At 44.2% G+C, this 10391-nt stretch overlaps 1 protein-coding gene across 3 annotated transcripts in view; it reads left to right on the forward strand.

Annotated features, from left to right (window-relative positions):
• Nucleotides 1-9975, forward strand: part of OCRL (OCRL inositol polyphosphate-5-phosphatase) — a 55317-nt gene extending 45342 nt beyond the window's left edge. For 2 of the 3 annotated variants that reach the window (XM_079911556.1, XM_079911558.1), the window contains exons 19-24: nucleotides 2593-2616; nucleotides 5646-5762; nucleotides 6685-6769; nucleotides 7361-7488; nucleotides 8242-8353; nucleotides 8568-9975. In XM_079911556.1, coding sequence (XP_079767682.1) covers nucleotides 2593-2616; nucleotides 5646-5762; nucleotides 6685-6769; nucleotides 7361-7488; nucleotides 8242-8353; nucleotides 8568-8692 — 591 coding nt within the window. In that variant the 3' untranslated portion in view covers nucleotides 8693-9975. The remainder of the gene's footprint in view (nucleotides 1-2592; nucleotides 2617-5645; nucleotides 5763-6684; nucleotides 6770-7360; nucleotides 7489-8241; nucleotides 8354-8567) is intronic. The other variant, XM_079911557.1, reaches the window with a different exon arrangement.
• The last annotated feature ends 416 nt before the right edge of the window (nucleotides 9976-10391 follow it).

The following is a 10391-nucleotide window of genomic DNA, read 5'->3' on the forward strand; positions in this document are numbered from 1 at the left end:
CTTTTCCCTCTTCAGGGCTGTCAGACTGATCTTTCTGTAATACAGCTTTGGGGCCTATCACTTCCTTGCTTAAAGTTAGGCATGCGGCTCCCCCATGCCTGCTGAATACTATCCAAATTGCTTTACCTGTCATTCAAGGTCCAGCAAAGTCTGACTTCAACACACCTTCTTAGATTTATTTCCTACTATTTTTCTTATTATCCCCTCCTGCTCCCCACGAACCAGATGACTAACTCTTCCCTAATCTCACCTTGTGATTTACCTTCTCTGCAACTTTGTTTATTTCTGTCCCCTCCCACTTGTAATGTCCCCACCCCATTTCTGCCCTTTTAAATCCTGTGAATCTTTCAAGGGCTAGTTAGGTTACATCACCATTGTGAAAAAGTCCCCTGACAGCCCCAGTTGAAAGCCATCTCTCTTTCCTTTGAACCCCTGGTTTTTTGTTTGTTTGTTTTAACCATTTATTGAGAACTCATATTGGTGAATTACAGTAGTGCCAGGCCATAAGTTCTGGGAATCCTTACCCCAATTCAGTTGTAAACCCGAGTCAGGGACCGTGTCTTTCCCCTCTCTGTAGCCTCACTTTTCATACCCCCCCTACCCCTCAAAGACATTTAGCTCACTGCCTTGCACTGGTAGGTAGTCAATGCCTGAAGAAAACCTTTTGGAAGGCTTGGTTTGACAGGTTAGTATATAAAAACTCTGCCTGGTTTTACTCATCATATCATGTGGCACATATTCATAGGAGGGAAAATAGAGAAGTCTGTCAGACAAGCAGATTCTCTCTTTGTTAATAAGTAGTTCTAAATTTTAAAAAAGGTTATGCTCCAAAATTTAGTTAAATTAGATGTTTGGCACTCAGAATTAACTTCCACATTAAGAAGTGTTATAATTACAATACTATGAATATTGTATACTTTTTAAAGCACTGTTACTCTGATTATTTTTATTTCATTCTATATATGGTATTTAAAAGTCTAGGTAAACCTACAAGAGCATGTTTAATTCATAATGTACCTAGTAATACTAAAAACCCTACCCAGCATATATAACAGTCATTTGGGACAAATACATTCAGCATTACTACTTGGAGTATCAGGGAACACATATTTCCCCACCTCCAACCTCCTGCACATCTGTGAAGGTAAGATCAGGATTTTTCCTTTTACTCTCAGACCGAGACGTGGGATTTATATCCAAGTTCTTGGTGGCCCATGGCAGGGTTGGAAGTTGCTGGGGAGTGCAGGGAACTTTGAGAGACCAGGCCTGCTGCTGGCATACTGTGTCACCACTGCCCCACACCCGCTGTGTTTTAGACTGCTTCTGTGTCCCTGTGAGGTACATGGTATTATCCCTGTTATAGAGATGAAGGAACTGGGGCTCTATGAAGTTTACTAACTTGCCTGCAGTCTGTACAAAATAATAAGAGGTAGCATGAAGATTTGTACCCAGGACTGTCTGACACCCATGCCTGTACTCTTTCCACTAACCCTGCTGCCTTATAACTGTCTTTAGCCTGCTGGGAGTAGAATACATTCTCCAAGCTTTCCCCTGCCTCTTTGTCTAAGAAGCAGTCAGTTTATCCTTTTCAAGTTATCTAAGGGAGCATAGTGGTAATGACTGTGGAGTCAGTCAGACCTGAGTTCTAATCCTGATTCTGCCACTTAATACCTAATAGTGTGACTGTGGGCAAATGATTTACTCTCCCAGAGCCTCAGTTTCCTCATCTGTAAAACGGGAATAATATCTACTTTGTGCATATGTGCAGACTAAATGACATTGTATAAGAGCCCATTGCAGTTACTGCTACATGGCAGATGCCTCCTAAGTGGTGGCAGTAGTTACTGTCGCTGTTGTCATTGTTACATTGTAATAATAGCACAAAAGACAGAGGCCATTAAAAAGGTACCTTTTTCCCTCTCCCCTGCTTCTCTTTTTTCTCTTATACTCTGTAGGAAAACCCAGTAGGGGATAATGATGGATCTTATGGTCCACAAAGGTCTGAAATGAAATGAATTTGCATTTCAGAGGGACTTCCATATTTGAGGACTTTAGGGGCCCTTGAGGAGGGGAGAGGGTACCGGGCGATGGAAAGGAGTGTGAGATACTGCTTGGGAGGCTAGCTATGGTGGTGAGAGGCATGGCAGTGGAGAGGAGAGAAGCTTACCATCTCCTGAATGGCCGCTGTCGGGCTCACAGCCAAATTCTTCCACTGAAGTGGCGTCAGGGTGAGCGAGATGCCACACAGCATAGCGGCAGGGCCTGCCTCCAGGCAGCACGGGAAAAGGAAGTATCAGTGGGTGTCTGGCTGGCTCAGCTGGCAGCTGCCAAAAGACACAAAAGTCTAGGACTGGACATGTATGTTTCTTGACCGATAGTCTCAATATACTGCACAAAATTTGAATACGCATGATAGAGAACTTTGCATATGAGAATGTGTTCCATTTTCAACAATCATGATTTATTTGAAGAATTTAAAATGTATCTAGTGAGGTAGTGCATTCTAATAATACTGATCTGTTTCTAATTCTGTAAATTAATTCTAATCATTTTCTATCTGTCAATGACTTTCTTTTCCTGCTCTGCTCTCAGGAAGAAGACAGCTTCCTAGAAAAGGTAATGCAATCCATTGGCGGTTATGTGTTTCCCTGTGCTTGATTAACATTTAGCCATGGTCCCTGGAATTTATCCCGAGGCTTTCCCATATCAGACACCTCTGACTGCATGAGAATCCCCCAAAGTCCTGCCAGCTGTCTTTAAGCGTGTCTGAAGTACAGGAAAGATATTTATTTTACTGCACCAGTCAAGTCATTGAGACCCAGTACGTAAAAGCAATAGGACTCAAGGTTTCAGATTTGTATTCTTGAAATAAGAAGTAACTAAAGAGCTGTCTTGATGTATGTAAAAGCTTGTGAGATGGAGGAGGGTACCGTTTGCCATTTTCCATTTCCAATGATAGTAAAAGCAGAAATGAATTTCTGTTGCATTAAGAGTGATTTGGGGGAAGTGATAATAGTGATTAATTACTGAAAGAATACACAGGTACGATCAAGAAACAGATCATAGACTAGAATCCTGGAGCTGAATGAGATCATAAGGGATCATCTGGTAGAGCTCCCTGCCTTCAGACAGGGTAAGGTGTCTTCTCCATTCTAATAGACAACCAAGGCCCAAGAAGGTTAAAAACCTCGCTGAAGTTATACTGCTCCTGACATCAGGGGTATGGGGCAGAGGGAACTAGAACCTGGGTCTTCTGAATACCCAGTGAAGGAACCGAGTGAACGCTCCTTCTGCGGTGTTTTGCCACCTCCCCATCTTCAAGCTGGAGGGTGCCTGGCTCCACACAGGGCCATCCGGTAGAGAAACGTGGGCTTGAAAAACATTCTTAAAGTACTTTCACACAGTATCTAACGTGACCTCCCCATTTGGTGGAGTTTAATGCAGTTTGTTGGTGGAGATGGTGTACTGTTTTTGTGCTTCAGTTAATAGCACTAACGTTACAGAGTGTGAGCTTATCAGGCACTAAATGTGTCCCATTGAAAGAAGAAGACAAAGCATGCCTGGTTTCCCTTTGAAAATTAGAGTTCAGGATAATTTGTGGACTTTTTAAAAAAAGTATTGTTTCTTGTGCATAATCTTTCTCGAGACTTCAGAGATACAAGTATGACATTTCATATTATCACACATGAATTTGAAAATGGATAGTGGATGGTGTATATAACCTACTGGCATTTTATTAACCTTTTGAAACCACTAAGGATTGAGATGGCTCTGCTTCCCAGCCCTTCCCTGTTAATAGCAGGCCATGAGTCTTTTCATCTTGAACAGTGCCTTGTGTTGCCTTAATGCCTTAGTACAGGAAGAGTGCTAATTGGATGTCAGATTTTTTTAAAAGTACATGAATCAGTGCTGAATAATTTATATATGGTAAGTTTGAAGGTGTCTGCTAAGGAATCTGTACTTGTGTTGCACTTGGTCCAGAAAGTGAGCAGAGTGCATTATGGACAGTGTTTTGGCTCAGATATCATCTAGATGCCTGGATTTAATACTTGCAACTGGAAAGAAGTTAGTGGGTGAGCCACTGATAGAAGGTCTGGCAACTATAGGAAACGTGAATATCAAATGATAGATTCCCAGGGAAAGAAAGAAAGGAAGCAAAACGAATGTGAAGAAGATAGATTTTAAATGATAACCAACTGTCATGCTGCCTTCTCTTCCTTATTCCCTTAGAAAGGCGCACAGTGGCTTTAAAAGGTCACCAGTGCGTACTGAAGAACAGAACGTCAAGAAGAACCCTCTGCTCTGTTCTAGTGTACACACTATCTGGAAGTAATGAAATGCTTCTCTTCTTTCCCTTAAAGTGACATGGCTAAATAAGGGTTGTGGATCAAATTTACAGCATTTCCTAAATTTGAACATATATATGACCTTAAGCCGGAGGTGTAGGAGGGGGAAGATGCCAAAAATTGGTCACCATTTTCTCCACTAGATTTTTTATGAAGGCTGCCTTCAGATGCCTTTTAAGCTATTTAAGATATCTTTTCGGTATAATTTATATTTGACTATATAAACATAAGGTAATTGAATTTATTCCCCATTTTCAAGTTCAGATTTAGTTACTGATCTAATTTAGGTCACTTCTGGGTTTTCCCCTGAGATTCTTTCAGGAGAATCTAACATAGAGTAGAAAGTTAGGTGAAAGGAGTCAAAGCCCCAAGAATTCTTTGCTGAGCTATTACTATAAAGAATAACTTCTGGACTCAGAGCCTAGACTTTTCATGGTATTTCTGGCTCTTGGTATGCTGTATTCAGTTTACTATTTTTGTATCTTAAGACTTTGAGTTTTAGTGCCTTAAGATTAGACCTTCTGGGCTTCCCTGGTGGCGCAGTGGTTGAGAGTCCGCCTGCCGATGCAGGGGACACGGGTTCGTGCCCCGGTCCGGGAAGATCCCACATGCCGCGTAGTGGCTGGGCCTGTGAGCCATGGCCACTGAGCCTGCGCGTCCGGAGCCTGTGCTCCGCAACGGGAGAGGCCGCAGCGGTGAGAGGCCTGCGTACTGCAAAAAAAAAAAAAAATTAGACCTATCAAGCCTGAAATATATGTAGGTCTAATGTGAATTGTCTTTCATTCCTGAGGACCAGAGAACGTCATTTAAATCAACAATGCAAGCTGTGATATTTGTGGTAAGATCTGAAAGAAGAATAAGTTAAAAGTCAACAACAACAACAAAAAGTCAGCAAAAACCTAAGTAGATGCTGCTCTCTCAAAGTGCTCTGTTGACAGTTAGTTGTAATTTAATGGTCCATGAGTCTCCGGTGGTGTGTGGGCTCTACCGTGACTGTATTGCTGGTTCTCAGTGTCACCCTTGAAAGGATTTACAGCACACAATGCATCCACGTGATAAACATAATAAACCCAAGTGGAATGCTTAACGGTTAAGTGAAGCATCTAGAAAAGGAGATCATTTAACTGTGGGAATCCGTATCGAGTGCCTTCTGACCAGGAGTGTCCCAGTGAGAAAAAATGAAAAGTCTTAAGAGGTGAAGATCAGATTATACCCACATAAGCAGAATTTGAGGGAGATGGTTACACATAGAAATTTTCATTGAGACCCTTTTGATTCTCACCCCTTTTTATCTATTAGGAGAAATCCCTGCTGCAGATGGTTCCCTTGGATGAAGGTGCCAGTGAGAAACCTCTTAAGGTCCCCAAGGAGATCTGGCTCCTGGTAGATCACTTATTCAGACACGCCTGTCACCAGGTGAGTGAGAGTGGGCCTGCCCTGCAACTTTGGAAGGTGTGTGAGTCCAGTGGGAAATGATAATACCTCACGTCAGTATATACAGTGCTTTTAACTTTCCCAAGCCACCTCCGCAGAGCAGCACTGTCATATCAGATTGCCTGGGCAGATGGAAGTATCCCCGTTTACAGATGTGAGAGCTGAAGCATGCAAGCTAGGTGATTTACCTAAGACCACGGCATAAGAGTAATGGCGGAGCAGGGCCGAACTCCTCCCCTGTCTCCTGGCTACACATGCTTTCCCCTGGACTGCTGAGCACCTGAATCTGTGACGCCTGTTTTAGCTGTCATGGAAGCATTGCAGATTTCAAAGTCCAAAGCAAACTTCAAGCCCATTTCTTTAATTTGGTCCTCACTTTTCAATCCTATCTAAAATACCTGCCACCCCTAACCCATTCTTCCAAAAAAGAAAACTTTCTTGGGATTAAATTGAAAGATAATGTTGTCTCACCTATGGAAAAGTGAAGAACTTGAAGGCAAGGTTTGGTATGGACATGCCCTTTTAGTCCTACCCTAGCATTCTGTGTCTCAGTATTTGAATGTGGTTCCATGTTTGGATTCTGCCTTCTACTTGTCAGGAGGCTAGAAGTGGGAACACCTGGTCTCCCCATGGAGTCCTCTGGTCCCCTGCCATATCAGGTACAGGCTGAAACCTTTGAAGATAATTTTCTAGTTTGAAATAAAATTTCAGACAGATGATAGAGATGATAAAGGGAAAAGGGGCCATTGTCACACCTTTTATATATTAGGAACATATTCGTGTTCCTAATCACGAATATGCACCTCACCCTGCCCTTTGCTTCCTGCTGCTCTCCTGATCCCTGCGTGATCGTCAGAACCTTAGTGCTGATGCTGTGTTCCATTCATTGTGACCTCTTTGGTAGGAGGACCTGTTCCAAACCCCTGGAATGCAGGAGGAGTTACAGCAGATCATTGATTGTCTGGATACCAGCATTCCCAAGACAATCCGTATCCTTTTCGACAAAGGCTTAGGAAGCTGGATGTGTACTTGCCCAAACTCTTCTTCCCACCTACATTTGATTTTGTTTTCCATCTTTATTTTCTTTGTAGCTGTCTTTTATTATAAGGTAATCATTGACTATACAGTTAATTCCTCTCAGGAACTTTCGACCTCTCTCCTTATCAGACTCTTACTAAAAGGAATCAAGGGTTAGATAATGGCGACTTTTAATTGGCATGGGACATAGGACCCACAGCCATGGGGCTGTTCTGCTTTAAGCCAATGATCACTCCTGTCACCAGGACAGGGAGGAGGATGGGAAACGGTGGTGACTAGTTTCCAGTGTGAACTGTCATTCTACAGGCCACATTCCCTTGACTTTCAAGTTGGGCCAAACCTCCCAAGAGTCTTTGATCAATTCTGTAACAACTCAGCTGCAGCATACCTGGACCAATAAAATATCAAACCCCAATTAGGATCAGGGTGCTCTGAATAAGAGGAAGGAAACCATCCCTGAGGGAGCTTGAGGAAGGGAGAAAATCGGGTCTAAGTGTGGCCTTTTCCTTGGAGCCTCTTTCCCTTGACGGGAGTCAATCCAGCTGGCAGTAATCACTCAGTGGCTGAGGCGCTGCTCATTTTCCTGGAAGCCCTGCCAGAACCTGTCATCTGTTATGAGCTCTATCAGCGATGCCTCGACTCTGCTCAGGATCCCCGGATCTGCCGACAGGTGAATTTTATTGCTCTGAGAGTGCGTTTGAGGCATGTTTCCCCACAGAGAAATCATTGATTTTTACCAAACCAGCTGGGCATCCAGCTATGGGTAGGATGGGTCTGGATCTGTTGTTCATGGCAGGGCAGCAGCATTGAGAGTTGGGACCCTTAAATTTTAGGTTGTGTTATTTCCTATTATATTTGCCACCCTTTTCCAGTTGACCTATTGAGTAGGGTGGATACCTCTACTCTGGGGTAAGATTAGTGAAACAGATCGTACATGGGATTCTGGATGACATGACCAGGGAGGGTGGGTGACACTTGTGAGCCTTTCTTTTTGTCTTCTTGGTGTTTGTTTTTAATCTTGAAATGATTTTGATGCACAATAGCTGAGAATACCTCTGAATCAGACTAGTGAGTATCGGGAGGTGCTGCCACCCATGCTAAATGGCATTGCAGAGAAAACCACAGCCACCTGCCTAGGGAGATGGGAAAAGACCAGGCTAACACCCGTCTGCTCCTGAGGCAGGGCGTGCATGCGAATGTGTGATAACTGCGTGACCTGCTTATTGAGTGGACAGGGGCCAAACAGGATGAGCATTCTGCCTCAGGAGTTATCATTTGACAGGTACTATATTGGTCATGAGTAAATAAAGGAGGAGTCCTGTAAGGGTTGGATTATAAACTACTTTTATGGCAGCTGTGAGTTCTTCTTACTCCCTTCCTCCACCTGTTATCCTCAGTGCCCACCCCCTTTTTCAAAAAACAGGTGATTTCCCAGCTTCCAGGATGCCATAGAAATGTTTTTCGTTACTTGATGGCATTCCTTCGAGAACTGTTAAAATTCACTGAGTACAACAACGTCAGCGCCAACATGATCGGTAAGAGCACTTCCTAAGAATGGCCACACGGGGGCGTTGGTCAGGACGGTCCGTGTACGGTGCACACGTGTATTCCATCCCTAGTGTCCAGGCCTGCGGCAGTCACTTCCTCCCACTGCCCTCATCCCCTGGCCCCCCCAGCCCCCATCCCTGAGGCTTCGCTTAGGTTGTGTCTGACCAAGGGTTTTCTCCTTTTCTTTCTCTCGCCCTCTAGCTACTCTCTTCACTAGCCTCCTTCTAAGGCCTCCACCCAACCTTATGGCAAGACAGACTCCAAGTGACCGCCAGCGTGCTACCCAGTTCCTTCTGAGTTTTCTGCTTGGGAGTGATGAAGACTAATAATAAGCCTTTTCCTCTTACTACTCTACAAGATTCTAGAGGCGGAAGATCTTGAGCACCAAGTATTTCAGAATGATTTGAAAAGATATGCCACAGGAAGGGTCTGTTGCAGAATTTTGAGGCTGTTGGCATGAAAAAGTTCTGTTTCTAGTGCGAAAGGAAGCGAGTTTCCTAATCCCTCCCTTACCATACCCTACGCAGCAAGATACTTTTAGACTTATATTGCCAAGCCAAAGTTACCATATTTTGGTGGTTTTTCTGTTCTCTCTTTGTAAGGCAAAGAAATCTGTATTTACACTCCTTTACCTGGGGATGTGTTTGTTGCCCTCCTGCCCAGCTGTCATGATTGTCCTTAGCACCTGAGGCCTAAACTCTGAGATGTTCCCATTCTAGGCCTACAAGCACTACTTGCTGTAGCTCAGACTTGTCTGTAGTCCTTCGTCTAAAGCACTTTGGCCCTACCCCCTCCCCGTATCACCCCCTTTGCTCTCTACTCTGCTAACACTATCATGTCAAAAGAAGTCTGGGTGAAGCTTAGTGACTCCTTGGGTGTCTCCAAAAGTGAGTTAACCATCTCCATGTGGCTGTTACATGCATTTGTGCATCTCTACTACAGTGGCATCTGTACATTGCTCTAACATTGGCCTATTATGCATCTGCAGTGGGTGGAACCATATTCTCTTGTCTCAGACCACACTTAGTAGCAGAATGTTAGGGACTGTTGGAGATGACATCTCATTGATGTGAGAGAATCACAGTCAGAGTGGAAGCACTTTGAGTGTTTCAAGAGTGAGAATATTCATGCTCAACAGGTCCTGCTTCCTACCATCCATTTTGGTTCTTATTCAAATTTTACATGTGAACCAATCCTGGGTGTCTGTGGGGCCCATCCCCCACTTAGAAATCCACCTCCAGAGCGACACTTGTACCACAGTCAAAAAGGGAGGCTGCACCTCAAGTGGGCCTCTCTGTAGAAACTGCTCCTTCCCCCAGCAGGGGCATTGAGGATAACCCTTAGAACCCCCCCTCCGGTCTTCTGAAGTACCAGGGGCAGATGTCACCCACTCCCTCATCAGGACTGATTCTGGGCTCTACAACCAGCTGCCCTTAGCTCCCAGTCACCTTCTCCAGTGCTGTGTAAAAGAGACTGCGCAGTAGGATGAACCAAGCACCTTCTCTCCCGCCCAAGACAACCTTCTGAGCTTGTCATTTACTCAAGCTCCTGCGGGGCAGCCCTTTTTTAAAAAAAGTAATCTATGTTGGTTGGCAAACCAGCCACCAGCCACTGACTGTAAAACTGCCTGATGCAGTTAGCTTCCTCCTGGTTTTCTTTCATTAAAACCACCCTGAGTTGACTCATTGTCACATGTTCACATGAAATCCCAGGAGCCTCGTGTATAGGCTCTGTGTGTGGTCTTGGGCATTGACTCTTCTACAGCATCAAAGGAGAGAGCTGCGGAAGCACCGCCATGAGTGGTTCTCCAATTCCCCCATCTCTTATGTGTTGAGTCCTTTGGGGGAAGAAAAGGTATGTATCCTGTGATATTCTGGCTAAAGCCTCTCCTGATTGGGAATTACAGAAGTAGGAGTCAAGTTACTGGTTGCCAAATAGCTGCAGATCTGTTAGGCCAGGGGCTGGGTGTTGAATTTAGTTAATGGCAGACTGAGCAGAAGAACAGTGTTGTCATCTCCACTAGTC

The sequence above is a fragment of the Stenella coeruleoalba genome (genome assembly GCF_951394435.1).
Source record: "Stenella coeruleoalba genome assembly, chromosome: X".
Taxonomy (NCBI): Eukaryota; Metazoa; Chordata; class Mammalia; order Artiodactyla; family Delphinidae; genus Stenella; species Stenella coeruleoalba.